General features: G+C 47.6%; 1 protein-coding gene across 1 annotated transcript; it reads left to right on the plus strand.

The window, feature by feature from the left end:
- The first annotated feature begins 1,918 nt into the window (after positions 1-1,918).
- Positions 1,919-21,266, plus strand: fbxo34 (F-box protein 34). Its single transcript, XM_080850073.1, has 3 exons — positions 1,919-2,014; positions 13,658-13,837; positions 18,439-21,266. The coding sequence occupies exons 2-3, from the start codon at positions 13,716-13,718 to the stop codon at positions 20,624-20,626; spliced, it is 2,310 nt and encodes a 769-aa protein (XP_080706199.1). The 5' UTR covers positions 1,919-2,014; positions 13,658-13,715; the 3' UTR covers positions 20,627-21,266.
- Positions 21,267-21,560: the final 294 nt, after the last annotated feature.

A 21,560-nucleotide genomic window follows, 5' to 3' on the forward strand; every position in this document is an offset into this window, starting at 1 on the left:
GGGCTAATAAATGGGTGGAGTTAATAAACATGTGCTTCATTCCCTAACCTATGATAGAATCAATCAATTTGTTTATTTGATCAAGAGGGACACTGTACATTCATGAACATTAAAATGTAAATGCACCCATTTATAGCCAAAAGGCTAGTTTCCATTGGCAGTCCTCCTGCCAGAGTGAAAAAGGCTATACAACCTAAAAAAAAGGCATTAATGCAGGGGTGTCAAACTCAAATACACAGAGGGCCGAAATAAAAAAAATGGGTGTAAGTCGAGGGCTGGACGGTGGGGCAAGCGCTCCCTAAATTGACTTATGCTACCAACATAAGTTGGGACAGTGCATTGTGGGACTTGCAGTATTTGTGGTGCGCTCGACATACCAGCGGCTGCGGCAGACAAGCTCTGATAGATAAAACAATGGATACTTTATTAATCCGGAGGAAAATTAGGCAAATCAAATAAAATTTCACCGTTGCTCATTCAAATCAATTTTTGCAACTTTTTGCAACATTCTGAGGAGCTGCCGGGCCAGATTAAATGGCTTGTCGGGCCTGATTAGGCCCGCGGGCCTTGAGTTTGATAAATGTGCTCAACATATCAAACCTAACATTGAAAATAAATCAAAAATAAAATAAAATAAAAAGATAAGATCAGGTAAACCAGCAGGTTAAACCTGATTTTGGAGAAAAAAAAGATACAGTCTTGTCTGCACACACTAGCTAGCAGTCTAAGGTAATTTCCACTGAAAACTCTCAAACCTGTTTACAAAGGTGCAGAATACAGATACACACACATAAGGATTTAGCCATGCACCACTCAAGCTACTTATTCAGGGGACCAAAGGCCTGTCAATCAAGCATTCAGGGGTGTTCCAGGCGGCGGTCTGTCCCTTCATGTCCCTAGTGCAACAGTCTTAGATTACCATACAGAAAACTCAAATTGAAGAAGGGTACAGAGAGACACAACAGTACAAAGAGGACATTTCTCTTTATCCCACAGGCCACAAGTCCACCATCCCCAACTGGACATGGCTGGTCTTTGTCAGTAGGTTGTTATAAAGAGTGTGCTGAGTTTGTTTCCGATATCTGATCTATTTGTGATGGGACTGAAATGACTTGAGATAAAGGTGGGACTACAGGAAGCGTTTGTGGGTAAGGCTTTGATGCCTTTTTGTGGACATCCACTGGCATTTTAACACTGGGATCATAGGCTAGGCTACTGACACAAGCTTTTACTGCCATTCGATAGCAGGGGAAGCGCACATGCACCAAGTCTTCTATAGTCAGTTAGGCAATTCATTTTTAATGATGGAAACAGTTGGCAGTCTACAAAAGGTTTGATGGAAACTGATCCTTAACTTCAATTATTTACAGGGTCTTTATATTGGATCCTATCATACAGCATAAAGGTCTACGAGTACTAATAGATAGGTCATATGAGTATAATGAACAACACTGAAATAGGTTATAAAAATACTAAATTATTGTCCCAGATCACACCCCCATTACATTGTTAAATGGCTTTAACAATGTAGTTAACGTAAACGAGTTACTTTCTGTAGGTGATATAGCCATATTCACTTCTTATGAGCCTCAAAATGTGTATTGACAAAATGTTTGTACTGTCAAACGATGTAAACTATGATTGACTAGAGGCGGACCTGTACGTTATATCTGCAGGCGTTTCAGACATCATCTTACTGTAAACTTGAGTAATCTAACTAATTTATTCTACCGACATCATTCATATTCCTGTCTTTCCCCAATGAACGTGCCCCTTGTGGGGTACGTCATTACGCTGCACTCTATATGAAGGCTATGCCAGCGACGTAGAGGGAGCTGTTTGCGATCCTGTCCTAGGAGCAGGTTAACATTGAACGTTACACTGGCAGACAGAGAAGACTTTGACATACACTTGACATACCAGACTATCTTTCAAATGGTCTGGATAAAAGAGGACGTCTGCGGAGTCGTGTGAACGTCTTCGACAAGAAGATTGTGAAAATTCAATTGTGCAGGTCAGCTTGACTTAAACATCATTGCTTTTAGCTAGCATTGGCTACCATGTCTTCATCAGTGTAATTATCCCTGGCCAGCTAACGTACTCCAGGTGTAGTGTCATTCTTTAAGTCGTAATTGTGTTGGATGAAAGTAATGGAATATAATTATTAATATTGACGACAGGTCCATGACTACAGGTTCGGACGTTCAGGTTGTAGTGGTTTGTTTGCTAGCGAGCTAAGCAGCTATTCATAGCCAAGTATAGCCTCAGGACCACAGAAAAACTCGGCCAAGTTGGAGCTATAAAGCTAGCATGTAAGCTAGTTAGCAAGGTGGTCAGCTGTCCAAATTGCATGGCGCGGTAACGTTTGCCCTGGTTAATGGCTTTAACAATGTAGTTAACCGTATAAGACGTTAACTCTGCTTCAGTTGACTTTTGATTCAACGTGACTAGTCAATGCGTTCCACCACATTGCCAGCTATCAGCGGTTGCCTGCTTAGTTGACTCGTTCAACCAAGACAGGGTGGCTAACGACTTGAGGCTGTATCGCAAGGTTTCGATGAGCTCTGCTGTGTTTCACCAAGAATTGGTATACATCTCATCTTTCCGCTGTCTGAGATGTCGGCAATGGCTTTTGTTTGTGCCATGGTGTACTTTGAATAGTTTGAACCTAAATGCAGCAGTATCGCTTGCCTCATCCAGGGTTTGTAGCAGGTCTGGTAGCAAGTCAGGTTTGTCTTGACGCCAGCTATCAATGCACTTACTTCCTTACTTGAAGTAACTTCCATTTTTCTCAGAAGGTCTGTGATTTTACTTTAAGAAAGGTAGGAAACGGTTGTCATTAATCAGCTTTACTTAATCAACTACTAAATTGAGATATTTACACGGGGTTTCCTAGCTTTGAGAAGTTCCTCACTCAGCCCCGTTTTCGCATTGAATCGTAGTGGTGTTGCTATGCATTTAGTTGAATCAGGTCAGTGCACAGAACCCGCTATACGCTGGTCTCCCGTGGGAGTTCAAATCGCAGTCTCCGTGCATTTCCTCTTCGTTCTCGGGCCGGTCATCATGCGCCACCCAGTCGGTTCACACGTAGCCAAAATGAGTTTATGGCACTTCAAAGTCACGCTTTCACACAGACACCTTTGTTTACCGTCCAACGGGCCTGAACTTTTTGTGTTTACCTTCCCAGTCTGGCGTAGTGGCCGAAATTACCTTGGGAACACGCCCATTGAGTGATTGGTTTCTTTAAAGGTGACAGGTGTTTTGGAAATCAAAACAGCTGTTTGTTGTCGTCAGACAAACCCCATTGTACACAGACTCTGAGTCACACTTTGTTGGCCTTTAGCCAAACTTTGAACTTCTGTGTGGCTTGTGATTAACAGGTCAATTGACTAAACATGCTTAACTTGCAGGCTCTGGATAGCAAAGATTACACAGCAGTTTCAAGATTGGAGTGGTCAAGGACCGGGTTTGATGCTCTAACTCTTTTATAATTCTTGTTAAAGGAAAGATGTCTACATGCTCACCTAGGAGGTGTCTTTTGGTACTTTTGGCTGAACCAGGTCATGCTGAACTTATTTGCATTTCCAAGACACACATGAAGCAGATCTGGTTAAAAAGTTGAATCTGGCAAGTTTGAATAGTAACTAACTATACCAAAAAAAGTAAATGGTAAACTGCCCATCAACATTTCTACCACAGTGAGTGTGTTTAGGCAGACATGGAATTCACAAAATAAACATATTCTCTCATTGTTATAAAGTGGTACATACTCAACAAAACCATTAGTTCCATGTTTAAATAACATTGTTATCTGAGAACAAGGAAGTTGGCAAGCTATTCCACATAGAATGAGGAACAGTTAACATTATGTAAGCAAGAATTTGAACTTCAAAATAATGAATTTTAACCAAGCAACTTCCGATATCTTTGACTTAAGAAAAAGGTACTAGCCTGGAAACTAAACTTTTTAGACTAAACCAAACGTTTCCTTGGACTAATGTTATTCATGATGATATGCATGTAGGGCTACTGGTGTATAAATGAAGGAAACTAGCCTTGCGCTATACATCGTGGAGTTCTTTGTCTACTGTTTGTATTTCGAGACACCTAAGCGACCTTTATCCGTTAAAGTCATACCCTGCAGCAATGTGAGTAGACCCTGATGCATGGAAATGCAAATCGTGTGTGTGTGTGCGCATTTTGGTGAGACCCTCGGAGATGATTTTAAAGTCATATATTCAGTATCTCGGATCATTCATAAATGATTGACAAAGCATACAATGCTACTTCTCATCATCTTATCAGTGATTGCCAAACACTGTTTTTAAATCAGTGTTTACTCATCATCTGCAAAGGTTACAAATAGTGCTCTCTCCCTTTTGGCAAGTCAGAGCTTTGTCTGTTGGAGATGTTCAAATCAGCCCCTACACAACACACCACTTTCCTTTTGTTTGTTTTTAGTCCCTTCATTTTAGGGATGTCTCCTGTTTTTCGGTCTTTAAATACACATGGTGGCTTAGCGTTTCTGCAGTCGGTAAATTGCGACCCGGCAATGTTACTCCTTTGCTGCCGTGAGGCCGCCTGCCTGACCCACCACCTGTTTTGGGCACTGTGTGATCCTTCCCATCTGACAGCTGGACCGCCCATCCATGGGAAACCTGTTTGGCCACTCTGCAAATGAGGCCCTTTCCCAGCGCGGAGCAGACTGTGTTTGCCGCCGAGGGTGTAGCCCCCTTGTCGAATGGGCCGTTTGATTGCCTTTGAGAGGCGCTTGCCATGGCAGTGAGGGTGGAAACGGAGAGAGGCGCAACATGTCACAACAGGCCTCTCGTCCTCCTGATAAGAGATTTTTTAAAAGCTGCACTTCCGACTTGTGCTGACAGTCTGCGTTGACTTGTCCAAAGCGGTGATTGTCTGTGATGTAAAAACTGCTTTGAGTTTTGAGTGAAGTCCTTTGTAAGTCAAGTCCCCCACCCACCACACCCAACTTATTTGCATTAAGTGTATACCCAGACAGGATTAAAAGCATTCATGTCAACACAACAGTTGATGCTTAAAGTATTTTGCCATTTGACCTAATGCCTCTACCAAGCTTTCGTTACCTAGTTCAGTTATACTCATTTATGTGTATGCGCATGTTTACGTGTGCACACACATAAATGCGCGCACACACGCACACCAGAGCCCGCAGCCACATGCTCTTTGTTCCAGGGTGTGTTCAGCGGAGCTTTCGATGCATTCCAGGGAAAGCACGAGAGAGATTGGATCCCTCTCGCACTGATACATTTTCGACTCACACTCTGAATGGGAAACATTAGAAACCCACAGTCACAGTTCACCAATGCGATAAGAGAACAATAAATGCCTGTATGTTTCTGGGATGTGCTCAGTCTGGCAAAATGTGCGGTATTGTCTGAATAATGCTATGAATACTGAAAAGTATCTTGGCTTGTGATGGGATGGAGAAGGAGGGGTGCTGGAAGGAATTTGCTCCAGAAAATGAACTGCTCTGCCTGTTTGCACAAGGTGTGCTCACATATCCAATTTCAACCAGGAAAAAGAAAGTTGCCTGGTCTTGATGCAGCCCAACAGGTTTGATGTTATCCCCCACACACCCCATCCCCCAAACACTCACTCACCGACACAAACACAAGTGTTTGTTGTGGTATTTGTGGCGTAGCTGTGTTTGAAATGCGGCATGGTGAAAAGACTGTTTTATGTGGGTAGCTGGGTGGTGTGTGTGTGTTTTGTGTGGGTGGGAGAGCGCACAAGCATCTCGTTGACCTGCCCTTGCTATTCTTGGTTTGGTGTCGGGCGACTGGTCTCTGTGGTTGGCAGGGGAAGAGTGCTACATGCGCACACACACACAGAGCTCGAGCTGCAGCAGAAGCAGCCGCTTACCTTCAGTTCTCCTATCCGATCCTTACCCCCCCCACACCTCCACCACCAGACCCCTTTCCAAGAGGCAATTAACGAACAAGTGTGAACTTCTCTGCAGAGATGTGGAATTCAAGCCTCTTCCGTAAGGTGTCGAGGCATGGAGGAGTCAGGGGAGCCCTCGGTGGGTGCATCACAGCTACCTGGATGGCCGCCATGGCTGTTCTATGTGACTGACCTTGAAATTTAGATTTAGAACATTTTTAAAGGCTGAATTGCTGGGCAGCATATGTTGGGTTTTCACTGGGAGCTGGTTGCCCTGGTGACGGAGAGCTCTGCAGCCCTGCACTGATACCTTGAATTCATGATATGCTCTGTCATCTACGCTGTTGTGTAATACAGACATGCAGCAATTCCTCTGCAGGCAAAGACACGTAGCTGAGCATTAGCGCTTGGATGTATTGGAACCATGCCGTACTGCCCCTTATTGTAGTTTTTCCAAGCTAAACTTTTAAGAGTGCTTAGTGATTTATTGCTCATAAATGCTCCAGAGGACAGTGAGTATTCCCGGAGAAGAAATAATTGTCTTTCAGTGGAACGGAGATCTTTTGTTTAGTTAGTTTTGACCAGCACTAGGACAGGTGCTGTCCCTCTTGTATGACATAACATACAGCAACAACACTGCCTGGGCCAAGCACAGGCCTCTTCCAGTGTGCCTTCAAACATGTGCTTTAAATTTCAGCTGCCTGCGCTTATGTCAGATTGCACTTGGCGCGCCGTACGTAACCTGATCTGGTGTAGATTTATGGCCATTTACAACAAAGGCCTTCATCTTGGGGAGTGACATCACTTGAGGGCTGCTGTCGGTTGTCAGCTAGTGAGCGGTTACGGTAAAGCCATATTTGTACTTTTTGGGTGGCACCAAGCGGGATCAGAGTTTTATGAGTGTCAGAGTGCTGTTACGCAATCTTTGAACGGTCGTGAAGGTTTTTTTTTGTTCTGTTTAAAATGTGTTCGCTAACAAGCGATGGAGTCATGCACCATAAGGGGGTGGGGGGTTGGAGTAGAAAGAGAACACTGGCTCAGGATGGGTGCAGCTGGCATGGCTGCTGTAACTCCACACTCCTCGTAGCTTGGAGAGGGGGGTGTGAAAAAAGGGATCTTATCCCTTGCCAGCGCAGCGTAATGTTGTGTTGCGTTGTGTTAGTCATTATGTAACCCAACACTGCACATGCCCTCAATCGCTGCTTTCTGATTACGTCTCCTTTACGGCGTTTGCACGCTCAGATGGGGAAACGCTTGGCTCGCCTCCCTATTACCACGCTGGCAGCCGTCGCATCTTGTAATATTGACTCCGGCTCTGGGGGGGGGGGATCAGAAGCTTTCCCGTGTGAGAAAACTAGTGAGTGAGGGGGACGGGGGATCTTGCTAAGACATGGAACCCATCTGGTAATGTGCAAATGTCTGGAGGTGCCTGTTGTTCTGCTTGAGAGGCGGGAGTCTATTGCACATGACGAATACCTGTTGACTCCCTTGAGAGAGAGAGAGAGTGTGTGTGTGTGTGTGTGTGTGTGTGTGTGTTGCACAATATTGAATTTTATCCAATATGCCGATATTTACAAGCTCATTTTGGCCGATTGCCGATACCGATATATACACCTCAGCTTTTTAATTATTGAAAAGTCTCTCCTGTACTACAATTCATCTGTTATTATGCTAGGGTATTGCTGTAAATACAGGACATTACATACTTGATTTGTATCATTTTAGAAATAGGCATTCACTCATGAAACTGAAATGGTTTCAAATATGGCAGATTTATATTTTCACGTCACAATTTTCATACTTGAACAGTACCTCCTTGAACTTGAACAACTACACTCTGGAAATGCAGCTTGGCTTACTTGGCAAGCTAACGTTGGTTAACTGACTTACAGTTTAATAATGTCCCTTCTAGGATTTCTAGACTAATCTATGTAACGTTATTGCCAAGTTAGCTGTATAAATTCCATAAATGCAAAAGTGAGCCATGTACAGATAACGTGGGCTTGTGACATAACGTTTCACATCCCGTGAAATGAGGTATCATCAACTTCTCTGGTGTCACGTAGCATGCAAGCTAACAAGCTAGTGTTGTCTAGCTAACTCTAACTTTTTTAACGTCAATTAGCGCGACAGGTAATGTTGTAAAGCGTGGCACGCGGGCGGTCTGCATCTATGCATGCAACCTACGTTATGGCCAAGCTGCATCTCCTCCTCCTTCTCCTGAAAGGTTTTCTGACAAATAGGCATTTTGTCACCACCCTCTGATACTGTGAAGTAGGCTACTGCCACACAGCCGACATTTGCTTCACGTGCGCATAATTTGCACGTCACCTTATCGGCCAGGTATATCGGCAGAAATTTTTCATATCTGCAGATACCGATAATTAAGTTTTGAAGCCGATATCTGCCGATACCGATGTCTTGCCGATATTATCGTGTGTGTGTGTGTGTGTGTGTGTGTGTGTGTGTGTGTGTGTGTGGGGGGGGGGGGGGGGTGTGTGTGTGGTCTGTTTGCCTTGTCCAACTCACCATTTCATAGCGGTCAGAGGCAGACTAGCTGTTAGCCGTGTGTGAGTGCGCCGCCAGTGTCAGGGAGACTCATGTGTTTGGGACGGTGGCTATGGCGCCCGTGGCAACATTGTGGTCACTAGTCGTGCCGCATGGACGGTTGTGGCATGCTCTATGGCCTGGCGTTATTTGATGTGCTCTCTGCAGTCATCTCTCCTCTTTCACCAAGGCCTAGTGGAGCTATGATCTCAGCCTGTTGGGCTCAAGTCACCCAGGACTGTACATCATCTCCCACACTTCCAGAAGTTTCCGCTCCACTCAGTAGCTGGAGCTTCATCTGTCTCTTCCCTAGCAGATAACTCAGTTTTCAGATCATCCTCAAGGGGTATGGGTGTGTGGGTGTGTTTGTGTCTGAACACACATCCAGTTTTTTTGGCCCGGTTAGTGGGGCGGGTCGTCGGAACGGGTCCAGGTGTCTGGGAGTGAGCACTCTGGAGAGCGTGGCTGTGGTGATTTATGAGCGCTTGTTTTTAAGGGCGTTTCGGATGTTCTCCAGAGGAAGGCCTGTGGAAGGCAAGCAAGCACGACAGGCAGGCAGCTTAGCAGGGCCGGGAGTGGATGAGGAGGCTTCTGAGAAGTGACAAGTCAGTCGTGCCAGTCATGTAGGGGACCCTTCGCAGGAAATGTCTGGCATGGAGTGCTTCAGGGTTCAGTGGTTTAGGAGTGTATTCTGGAGTGGTGGCATAGAAAGCATTCTAGTGGCTCACCCAGAATTGTTTAGTAAGGGGTTATTTTAGGTTCCCATTCAGCCCTGTCTGGGAACAGCCTTAGGAAGAGTGGTGTGGAGTACAGGCCTACACCCCGCGGCTCCCTGCGCTAAAGAGTGTGGCGCTAGACTCATTTGGGTTGCAGGGTGCAAGAAGAAAAAGAAAGAGATGTTTGAGAAAGACATGACTTGTGGAACTCCAGCAAAATATAAATATATGTATGAATTGAGAGAATTTTATTGAAAGTTCTGAATGTTATTTGTGTTTGCAGGGGAGCAGCAAGAAATAACCTGTGTTTAACACGAGCAGGCACATGATTGATGGTTTTCATGACACAATTTTATAGGAGCGGGCAAGAGCGAGAAAAATCCATTCCATGTAAACGTCCACCCCTGGAATTCTGCAGGCAGGAGAGAGGATAGTTTTTCAGGCCTGGATGGGAGCGAGACTGAACCCCATCTGGCCTCCATCTGACGTTTCCATGGGATCAGACCTGTAGTGAGGAGACGGTCTTGTTAAGGACTTGTTCAGAAGTGTTTGGATGAGTGCCTATTTTGTTGGTGGCCTTCTAAAAGTCTGATCGAGAGGGATTATGTTTCAGGGGCTCGTTCTGCTTGGTTTGATGAGTGCTTTTCAGTACGGCTGTTCAGAAGCAGGGTTTCGCACAAGTCTGCGATCATATTTGTGGTGGAACTGCGTTGCATTCTGGGTATCCTCTGGGGGAGGAAATGATGATTGAAACTGGGAAAACCATAATTAACATCTGTTATTTCTCAGCTACCTCTCAGCAGTCGCTCATCACTTCTCACAGATTCTCAGAAACTGTGGTAGACCGTCAGGATGGAGACTTTATGGAGAACTCAGACAAGCGTCCAGTAAAGGGATAGACCTGTCTTGTAAGGGGGAGTTTTTCGCTGAGTGTTTGGACATTGTGAAACTGTCTGTGGCTGGATTGACCGCACTCCTCTCACTTTGAAAGTCATTGTTTGTGGAAAGCTTGATTAAGGCCAGGTAAAAGGAAGTTGCCGGTAAAGTCTGGGAACCCCCCCCCCCCCCCCCCCCCCCCCCACACACACACTTCTGCCAAAAAGGGGACTAAGAGGGAATGTTCAACACATGACTTTTGGAATCCTCCACATGTCTTCCTGTTTGTGCTGCATCTCTTGACTGTTTTAGACAAGAGAGGCATGTGCTGCCTAAATGGCTTGTGCGTGTGTGTGTGTGTGTGTGTGTGTGTGTTTGTTTAGTATCCTGGTCCCTGTCACTGGGAGAAGCTGAAACATGTCAAGTATGCTGCTTATTTGTGACCTAGTGTTTCTGTCTTGCTCCTCTTGTCAGTGCAGTCTTTCTTTCCTCCGTGTTGGAGGCCTGAGTTGATTGTGAAGGTGTGATTGTCATTCTGCTTGTTAAGTGTGTACTTTTCCAGTTGTCCTTGTGTGGATGTCTACTTCTGTGTGTGTGTGTGTGTCTGGTCCTGTGTGTGGTGTTTTGGGGGATTTTTCATCTTTGTATTTTGTGTGTCTGTGTATTTCTCCAGTTCTTCATCTGTGAAGGTTTGGGGAAATATGTGTGTGTGTGTGTGTGTGTGTGTGTGTGTGTGTGTGCGCGCTAACTCTGAGGTAAACACTGGATGTGTGACTGGAAGCGTGTGGAAGTGTTAAGGCTCGTCTATCGGCTCTTCTGCATAATCTCAAGCCTGGCCCGTCCCCTCCTGATGTATTGATTATCCTTGCCTTATATAGACAAGAGAGGACCCCAGCCTGCCCATTGGCTGAACCTCACACTTCCTTTATTTGTTCCTGCCGCAGACGTGTGTGTGTGTGTGTGTGTGTGTGTGTGTCTCTCTCTGTCTCTCTCTCTCTCTCTCTCTCTCTCTCCCTCCCTCTGTCTCTCTCTCTGTCTCTCTCTCTGTGTGTCAGTGTGTGCTGTCACCACCAGGACCAGCTGTTTAGGTCAAATAATCAAGCTGTCTGTCGGACTAGTTCGACCACGTGGTGTGTGTGTGTGAGAAGGTGAAAGCATGCAAAGCGCACACACACACTCACACAGTTGAGCTGTTGCACACTGCCTGAAACGCACACCACACACTCCTTCGCTGGTTGTGCTGCACCACAATGAACCACTGTACTTTACTTTATTGTGAGGAATTTGAGAAGGAATGGTCTGAAAAGAGGAATAGTTATGAAATATGTAAGTACAAGGTTTGGTATTTGGTTGTTGCTGGTTTCGTGAAGCGGTTGCATAGGAGAAGGGAACACTCTTCACACACTGCATGTGGAGGAACCGAAGGCTGGCAGCCCAAAGTGAGCGGCTCACAGACATGCCTCCCCGTGATGGGCACATAGTTGCTCTTTTTGGTTCTCGGCGGGGCTAAGAATGTGCTGTAAATTAGCCCAATGTGGGTGAATCGGGTGCTGGCACTTGCCAGGCCGTTGTGTGTGTGTGTGTTAGCTAGACGGAGTGACCCAAATGTGCATGTCAAGAGTTAGGGCTGAGGATTTGCTGCCCAACATTTACATAAAGCCTGATTGGCACAAAGGAGAAAGGGAGAGGGAGGGAGAGAAAGAAATGGATAGAAAGAGGGAGAAAGAAAGAAAGGATGTTCCCTTATCCGCCTGTCATTCAAGTACCCCTTTGTTGAGACGGTCTAATCATGTTTGTGTGCAATGGAATCCACTTTGTGTGTGTGTGTGTGTGTGTGTGTGTGTGTGTGTGTGTCCGACTTTGTGTGTGTGTTGGGTGACTGGAAGGTTAACAGGCATCAGCCCACCACCACCACAGCCTCTCTTCTTGTTGGTCTGTCGGCTACTGTTCCCCAACGCTGCTTTTGTTTCCGACTTATCAGCCGTTCATGGCTTGCATATCTCTATGAAAACAAGCCTGCCTGCCTGTGTGTGTGTGTGTGTGTGGGGACGACGGTCTTGGTGGAAGTCTGCCACAGCTCTCCATCTCGCCCTCCTTGGTACCACCTCTTATCCCACTGTGGGAACTAATTTGAAAGGGCTGTATTCATCCGCCTGTGAAACCCTGACTCAAAATCTCTCCCTCTACATTACGCCCCTCCTCTGGCTGCTTCTGAGAGGCTCTGTTCTTCTGTGTGATATGGAAATGCATGAGCTGTGGAGATGGAAGAAACGGGAAGAGCTGAGAACGTCCTGTGTTGGCATACACCTACACAAGAAGAATCTGCCTGAGGCTCGGGGCCTCCCGTCAGCCAATCAGAGCGAGGAAAGGAGGGAGGTGGTGATGGGGTGCTCTGGCACCTCTTGTGACATGGAGCTTAGTGGAGATCTTTACTTTTTAAGGGCTCTGTCTGTTGGATAGAGCCCTAAAGTGACTGTAATGGTGCTGTACAGTATCTTACATGAGGGTTTTGGCTTTAGTGCTGGCTTTGCTGTAGCTTTTCGTGTGTCTTGATTTCTTGTAAAAGGATATTTGGCAGAGGTTGGATTTATTGGGCAGATGGTTGCAAGGTTTGCTGAAATATATATTTTCCCCCCTTCTCTCTACTCTTACCAGTCTCAGTTTGTTTTCATCAGTATTTCTCTTTGAAAGCTAGAAACAGTTTAAACTAAATTAATTAGCATTACTGTACATCCTTACAGTTGATTGACAGGTTCAGGTGCTCATAGTAGTATGCTTCAGATGTCTTAAATGCTCACAGTGACGTACCTTTTGCATTACGTAAGAAGAAGACTACAGAATGGGTTTCTCCCCTTCACATTGTTCCTGGCAGCAATGTGGCCTCCACCGTCTTGTGTTGAGAATGGAGGTATTAAACCACATTCCTGTCGAACCTGCATTTAAACGACTTCCCTGATTGACCGTGGGCAGTAATTGACTTGACTTTGCCATCCCACCTGTTTTTCCGTCTCGGGGGACATGCAAATGCAGTCCGACTGGTTCGACCAAAAGATACACACACACACACACACACACACACACGCAGACAAAGACAAAAAGACATTCAAACCTTGGATGCAAAGGTTTTCGATATACCCCTCCGAAGGCATAGATCAGTGGACCGATAGGGTCCAGTGGAGTGGGCATCCTGCATCAGCAGAAGGATGTGCCTGTGGCCAAACATGGCGCACTCTTTTCAGCAGCAGATTTTCAATCTGTTTGTTTTTTTGGGGGGTGAGGGAGGAGGAGCAATTCCGTCTGTGGTTAGTAATCTGCAAATGGGTTTTCAGTGAGGTGTTGGTTGGACTGGACTGTTTTTACAAAGCAGGGGTTTGTATTTGACTCAAATTGAAGGCAAAGCAGATAGATTGTGTGATGTTGTGTTTGCTCAGCCATGACTCGATGTGGTTGTGATGACACCCGAACACGTACAGGCGAATGCAAGCCAAACTCCTGGCAGTAAATGTTTAGATGGAGAGGCCACCTTAGTGGATCTGAAGGAACAGATTGGATGTTATGTAGTCTCAATGTTGTCTGTCTCTCTCCTTTCTTTGCAGTAGTTGGAGTCTCCTGCTGTCCGATCCTGTCTCCCTGACGGTGCATTGTGGGAGCTTCATGCCCCGCTGTGCTGGAGGGAGGAACCTCATGCCCCAGCAATGTGAATCAATCGGCTACTTCAGCCCAGCCCCATACCAAGAACCACGGAAGCCAGCCTCCAAAGCCCAACTCGACTGGAGGTGAGTCAAACGCCGACAGCCTCTCCTTCCCTGTTAGGCTTGTCTGCTCTCTTCAATCACCGTTGCTATAGACTCTGATTCCTGTGTGTGTGTGTGTGTGTGTGTGTGTGTGTGTGTGTGTGTGTGTGTGTGTGTGTGTGTGTGACTTCAGATCACAATGGCATCAGCCTGTCACCAGGAGAATTGATAACAAAACTGAAATGCACCGACAACCCTTCCCCCTCCAAGCCTACATTGGATATTTTCTCCTTCCTCTCTTCCCTGTTTGCACATATGTGACGAGCCTGAGCTGCGGCCAGAGCTGTTACCTCACCCATAATTACCCCCCCCCCACACACACACACTGCATCCCACTTTCATCCTCCCCCGCTATGCCAGCCTGCCTGTGTGTTATAAGGCACGATGCAGCGCTGCCTGCCTGCTGGTGCGCCCGCCTGCGTGAGGAACACATGTAGAGGCGCGTGTGGAGGGCCCAGATGTGTTACGCCATAATTGGAGCCGAGGCTCTGCAATTGTGACTTCATCCCTCACTCCTTTTTTCTTTCTTTTTTTTTTGTTCTTTTGCTTGTTCTGACTTCTCCCTGCCTCCCCCCCCTTTCCCTCATGTTGGACAGGTTCCCTGGTTGGCCTCCTGTGGGGGGGGAGGAAAGGGGAAGAGTCACAGACCTTTACAAAGGGAGAGAGAGAGAGAGAGAGACAGAGAGAGAGAGACAGAGAGAGACAGACAGAGAGAGACAGAGAGAGAGGCATAGACACAGAAAGAGAGGGAGAAGGAATTGAGTTAATAATCAAGGCAATGCGGAGTCCGACAATGACCTCACCTCAGCTTAGCGCCGTTGCCTGACTTGCTGGTGCGGGGCTCGAGCATCTGTCTCTCGTCGCTCAGTGTTTGTTTGTCTTTTGCATAATGCCTGTCGTGCAACTTCACCCTCTCCCAACCTTTTGCTCAGATTCTTATTGGCTCTGACAGATGTTTTGGCCTCCGCTTGTGAGGTAAGTTTTGTAGAGGTACTACACAACAGGAAGAGATGGGGCGGCATGGACAAAAGGAGGGGGAGGCGGGGGGGTAGACGGAAAAGAAGGGTAACTGTAGGACTGAGGGGTTGTGAAAAAAGCAGAAAGGAATCGGAGTGGTAGACAGAAGTGATCAAAGGTGGAGAGGGGAGCAGAGCCTCCGAGCGGAGTGGCAACAGAGAGAGACCGAGAGAGACGTGGTCTGGGTGGGCCTGCTTGTGGCTGCCAGGTTGAGTAATGGGTAAAACGGAGCAGTGCCGGGCTGGCCAGATAGGGGCGGGCAGGTGTCCAGCAGAGCAGAGGCCCAGTCCAGCTCTGTGGTGCTGCTCACATACCCCTTCTCCACCAACGGTGAACACAAATAAATTGGTTCGGAACCTGAAAAGTTTGTCGGCAGCTAAAACCAAGAGTTGTTTTTTCCAGTGCAAGCCGTGACGACCCTACTACTACTGTTAACTTCCATTATGTGCATTCTGCAATGCCCTCTCATAATGACGCATCCTTGATTACAGGGGTTCTACAAAGAGTTTTTTTTGGGGTGCAATGCTAGTTGGCACCAAGGTTCAAAGAATCCTGAACGAAACCACTTTAAGAACTTGTTCCCTGTTGGTCGAAAGGGGCTAACCGCGGCTCCGAGGAACCTCCCAGGCAGACGATGTCTCGAGAGAACCCAACTCTCACTGAATACTGTGCAAATGTGCGGCTAACGGCAGTTTTATGGCACGTTGACCTCATTTTGTGTTGCTTCTGTTTACATGAAAACAAACTAATGTTAAAATGGGTAAAGTTCTGTGTAAAAATAATCAAAACAGAACCCAAGGCTACAGCGTAACTCCTAGAAACAGTAGGTCACACAAACACACACAGCCCTGAGGTCATAATAGGTCAGCAGTAGTGACCTGTGTTCACGTGCTGTAGTAGTATGGCACAGAGAGCGGGTCTGAGGGATTACTCTCGCTGCTTTGAGCAGAGCTTCCCTTTTGAGGCATGGAAAAGCACTGGGCTGACCCAGAGGGTGTGTGTGTGTGTGTGTGTGTGTGTGTGTGTGTGTGTGTGTGTGTGTGTGTGTGTGTGTGTGTGTGTGTGTGTGTGTGTGTGTGTGTGTGTGTCAGACCCAAGCTGGCAAGCGCAGGTCAGAGTGAGGTCTTCTGCCAGGAAATGCAAGGGCGCATGTCTCCATGGAGACGCAAGCCACGGTTGGCTCGACGTACTTGCTTGTTGCTGCAATCATTGATGGCAAAACCACAATACCATCTCTAGGCTCAATAAACTGCTTATTTCTGCTAGTTTCCCTGAACAAGGGGAAATTCGAGAGGTGCCTTGGCTGTGTGTGTCCAAGAGAGTGTGAAAATATGTGTGTGTGTGTGGGGTGGGGGGGGCTAGGTTTGAGGGTGTGTGGTGAGTGAAGGTGGAGAGGGGGGGCGGCGGTGGGGGTTGTTTGGCTTTCCAAAGATGCACCAACTGGCCCTTCTCGGCTTGTGGCATGCAATTTTCCATGACCAATATTGGGTGCCCAACTGGAGTCCACAGCCCCCCAAAGCCACCCACCCACCCACTAATTCGTGTCTGCCCCTCGTGACTTGCCCCTGAATAACTTGTCCGCACACACATTCAGACACACACACTTTGAAGAATGCCAGCCCTGATTTGGTCACGTGAGATTGCCCTCCTCTCCCCCCTCCTCCTCTCTCCACTGTCCCCATTATTAGGCTTGGATCTGCAGAGGAGAAATGCCTTATAAGCACTTTAGCCTTCCTGCTGCAAGCCAGGGTTCGTTCTCTCTCTCTCTCTCTCTCTCTCTCACAAACACACACACACACACACATCTCTCTCGCTCGTTCGCTCGCACTCTCTCTCACGGTCATACACTCACACTGACACACACATATAGTTGCAGTGTGTGGGAGAGATAAATGGACAATGTGCACAAAAATAAGTGTGTGTGTGTGTCAGGCTTGGACACGGTGGAATAGACACCTACTTGTTAGAATCGTTCTGTTTGTGTGCTAGAGAAGAATAGAATGCATGTATATTCCTACACATATGCTTCTGTACGGGCATTTTGAAATGGACTGCGTATAGATATGGTGGATGGCGTGTGTGTGTCAACATGTTAAATCATGAGTCTGCATTTAATCACTCTTGGTTAATGATGGATGGACCCCATCTTTTATATCAGAAGATCGTATAAAGTTAGGACTGGTCATATATATGTGTCTGGTAACAGGAGGTGAAATATTTGATCCCTAGTACATGTGTGAGAATGTGTGTGAGTGCGTGTATGGTAAGGGAGTGCTTGTCTAAGAGCCCGTGTGTGTGTGTGTGTGTGTGTGTGTGTGAGGAACAGGAGGCCCTTTTGTTTGCCATTAGCAGGTTTAGTGTGACTTCTCTCATCTCTAAGACATGTGCAAGAGAGGCACTGGGAGAGTGCAAGGGAAAGAAGGCAAAGGGAGTAAGACAAAAACGGGGTCCGTTTTGCGGTGTTCTCATGTAATGTAGAAATCCACATTTCAACAAGCCTAAAGTGGGTGGTTTTTATTAGGGCTGATTTCATCATATTATGTTGTATACCATTACATTGAGGTTACATGTCTTGCATAATGATTTTCTGCCCCTCCTGCCTCTGGAAGTAATCAGAGACTCCAGGCAAGGTTAGTAAGCCCCCTATAGGTTCCGGTTTGAAAACAAATGCTGTAGAAAATTGTAGAATTTGTGGAGACACACGTGCATTTATCGCCAATTCTCCACGCAAGCTTTACTGTGAGCTCCTGTATTTCCTAGACAGTGGGTCGAGCATGAAGCCCCACGAAGAGTAAAAGGGAGGGGAGAGGGTTTGTGGGAGGAGGAGGAGATGCTTTGGCTGGAGAGAACAAGACATTTGGGCATGGGGCATCATCAGCAGGGTCAGCAGCGCCCCTCAGGTTCTAGTCCTGTTCCCTCGCCCTCCATCCGGGGCGAACCCATCAATCTGTCTCCGTATTTCAGCCAGCTCCTGTAAGCGTGATCGGAACACACCAGCTACATTGTCACTTGTAAAGCTCGCCTCAAATTACTGTGCAGTGCACAGGCTGTGTTTAGTATAATTAGTCATTACAGTATTTGCTGTGAAAGTGTGCGGTTGGCTGTTGGAGCAGTGGGTGGTGCGTTATTGCCACCCAGTTCCAGTAAGCCAGTTTGATGTTGGGTGGCAATTAAAGTTGTAGTTTAGCAGCTTGTAATAATATGGTAGAACTACTGGTGCTCTCTCTATCCATGTACAAACATAGAACCAGTGCCATTTTTTTCATGCCCACTTTGAAATTATTATTTTTTTTAAAAGTTGAAAGAGTTGAAATGTAGCTGTAGATAACTCTGCATGAAAAGATGGACGGTTGTCTTTTGATTGAAGTTGAATATAGAAGGTAAACCTAATCTAAAGCATACAGCCAACTCTGGATTAATGTGTTTGACTGTGACTGTTTCAATGCGTCAACATTTCCTGGAAACCTTTTGCTTTTTTTTTTTAATAATTCGTTTGTGTCTGATTTGGCAACCTAATGTGGTGACTGACTCCCAGTTTATTGTTTGTTTCCTTCTGTTGTCTGCAGGTTAGCAAGCATGCACCTCAAGCCATACCCCAGCCCTCACAAGAAGGAGTCTATCGTGGAGGGTCCCCGCAGTCTGCGTGTGGACCAACAGGCTGTTCGCAGGCCTGAGTGGGGCCTGCACCAGTCCTGCCCCCTTGTGGCCTCATCTGGCAGCGGATCAGCCAACCGTTGTCCATTTGGCGTCCTCTCCACCAACACACTCCACTGCTCCTCCTCATCCGCAAACACCACAAACACCACCAACCTGAGCAGTGCCTGGGCAGCACGAAAGGGAAAAGGGAACCCCCCAGTGCCCACTAAGGTGACCCTCACTAGCTCCCTACTTCTTCTGGCTTCCCCTCTGGGGCTGGAGAATGAAGCATCGTTGCAGATATACCAGAGTGAAGATGGGGATGGGCGTCTGGACATCTGGGCTGTCATCAAACCAGGCAACACCAAGGAGAAGATTGCTATTTTCGCTGGTCCGCAGCGCGGGAGGTTGAGCGATGGGGACGAGGTGGGGGAGGCAGCCCCGGTGGGAGAGGGAGGTCCCCAGGATCCTCGCTTGATGTGCTTGATGAAGAGCAAGGGCTGCTGGGTTGAAGGAGACTGCTCGCTGGCCAAGCGTCGGAGGTTGGGCAAAATGGACAAAATGAAAGGCACAGAGACTGGACCACCAAATCCAGGGAGACCAGCTCCCCCGGGCCCCCTGTGTGCAACCCAAGCCCCCTCTGCTGGAGATTCGGAGGACAGGATGCTAAGGGTTGAAGGGGAGGAAGGGGCCAGGGTGGTCTCTGTGGTTGACATGGTGGCTATACTGGAGCAGATGGCCAATGGTGACCAACACATGGACTCGAAGCCTGTTTCGCTGCGCAACTCCACCACCATTCCACTGCCAAAAGCCCCCGCACCCTTGTCTGAGCCCAAAGTGTTTGAGTCGGTGGAGGGTCAGGAGGAGTCTGAGAGTGTGCGGGTGCTGGACATGGTGGCCCGGCTGGAATCAGAGTGCCTGAAACAGCAGAGCTCGGGCGAGCTTTCGCGCAACAACAGCCTGCGCCGTAACGTGGCTCGTGTCCTGCTGGCCGGCTCGGAGCCTCCTCAGGCCCCAATAAAGCCGGAATCGCCCGCTGACTGCCAGGTGGAGGATCAGCATCTAGTAGAAGGGCTGTCAGTGAAGGGGAACAACCAGCCCAAATCCCAACCTGAGTCCTTGACCTCACCGGCCCCCTCTGAGCCCCTTGTGGTCGTACAGAAAGTTGCTGAGCCCGGAGAGCCCCAGCTCGATCAGGTGGAGTACAGAGTCACAGATGCTAGTAAAGACCCAGAACTGACCTTGGAAGTCGTGCCTCCTCCTGGCCCTGAGTTCTCCGGAACAGTCGAGGTTGAGGAGCCGATGCCCGGCATGCTGTTCTTCAGACAGTCTCCACCTCGGCCTCTGTCTGAACGGCGAACACCGCAACACACAGAGACCAATACCCATCCCAAAATATGCATAACCGTGGATGCCACAATTTCCCCCTTGACTTGGGACTGTACAAAATCTGGGGGCTTGTTTGGGATCTCAACAAAAGTTCCTCAGTTGCCTGCTCTTGCAGAAAGGGCACAGACTTTCCACAAAGGTGCGGACGATAAAGGAGGTCAACTTGTGGCTGGAGGTGCGGGCGCAGGGTGTCTTGATGACGACGAAGAAGAAAGTGACAGCACGGGCCGAGAGGTGGCGTCATTCCCCCTGCGCCGGCAGGTCTCGCACGAGTTCCGGGAGATGCGCTTCAAGATCCAGCAGCTCCTGGAGCCCCAGCCGTACCTGGCCGTGCTGCCGCATCACGTACTGGTGCAGATCTTCAGCCTGTTGCCCACCCAGGCCTTGGCTGCCCTCAAGTGCACCTGCCGCTACTTCAAGTCCGTCATCGAGGACTACGATGTGCGACCCACCGACTCGCGCTGGGTGTCCGAGCCCCGGTACCGCGATGACCCGTGCAAGCAGTGCAAAAAGCACTACCGACGAGGCGACGTGTCGCTCTGCCGCTGGCATCACAAGCCCTACTGCCAAGCCATGCCCTACGGGCCGGGCTACTGGATGTGCTGTCGTGGGGCCCACAAGGACACTCACGGCTGCAACGTGGGTCTCCACGACAACCGCTGGGTGCCGACTTTTCACCGCATGAACATGCCAATCTATAAGAGCAGGGAGGGTGAGGAAGAGGCCTAGTGTGTGTGTGTGTGGTGGATGTGTCTGTATGTTATGAGGGTGAGGAATGGGACAATATATGGGCAATGTGCAACAAAAGAAAAATGTAAATCAGTATGCTTTTTATTTGTGAGGGCTTTTGTGTGTGTGGCTTTATGGGTGAGTGTGTATGCATCAATATGTTGCCATATTTTGAGTGTGTACATTTTTCTTTATTCAATGGGTTGAATGGGATGGATGTGTGAGCAGGTTGCTCAAAAACTCATTAAGGAATTGCTGGATCTCCCCTCAGCCTGTTTCCTCTCCCAACCTTCTGTCAATCATGACCCGCTGGCCTATGATGACCCTTCCTCAGGTTGTGGCAGTCGGTCTGCACTTTAAAGTCTGCAAGACTTGCCCATTTGAACGGTTTCCTGAACAGGGAGCCATGTGGGGCCTGTTTGTTTGAATGGATTGTGTTTGTGGTTTTGTTTGAAAAGAGCATCTCTAATGTTTCTCCTGACTGTTTATTTGATGCATACTAAAGAACCCTGACTTGACATTTGTTTCCCGGCTAAGCATTAGAATTTTTTGTTCCTTTTTTTTTTTAATTCAGAAGTTTTCTTTAGTGCCACACACTGGGCATCCCTGGACGTTTAATGCTGTGGGCGAGTGTATGTCCATGCACCCTGCTTGCCTTAAAGGCTTTGTGGAGTTTTGTATCAAGACACATGACGACCCTCCACTTGCTTTCCTGATCAGTCCCTCCCAGCCTTAGGAGCTCATTCTGGGGGTGTGAGGGGGAGGTGGGCGAGTGGTTGGTTGGTTGGAATTGGTTTCCTTTTTTTTTTTTACCCTGAAGAGTGTGTGTGTGTGTGTGTGTGTGTGTGTGTGTGTGTGTGTGTGTGTGTGTGTGTGTGTGTGTTCAAACATGAACAGAATAAAAATAATTTGTTTGTTTGTTTTTTGCTCTCCA

The sequence above is a fragment of the Sprattus sprattus genome (genome assembly GCF_963457725.1).
Source record: "Sprattus sprattus genome assembly, chromosome: 13".
NCBI lineage: Eukaryota > Metazoa > Chordata > Actinopteri > Clupeiformes > Clupeidae > Sprattus > Sprattus sprattus.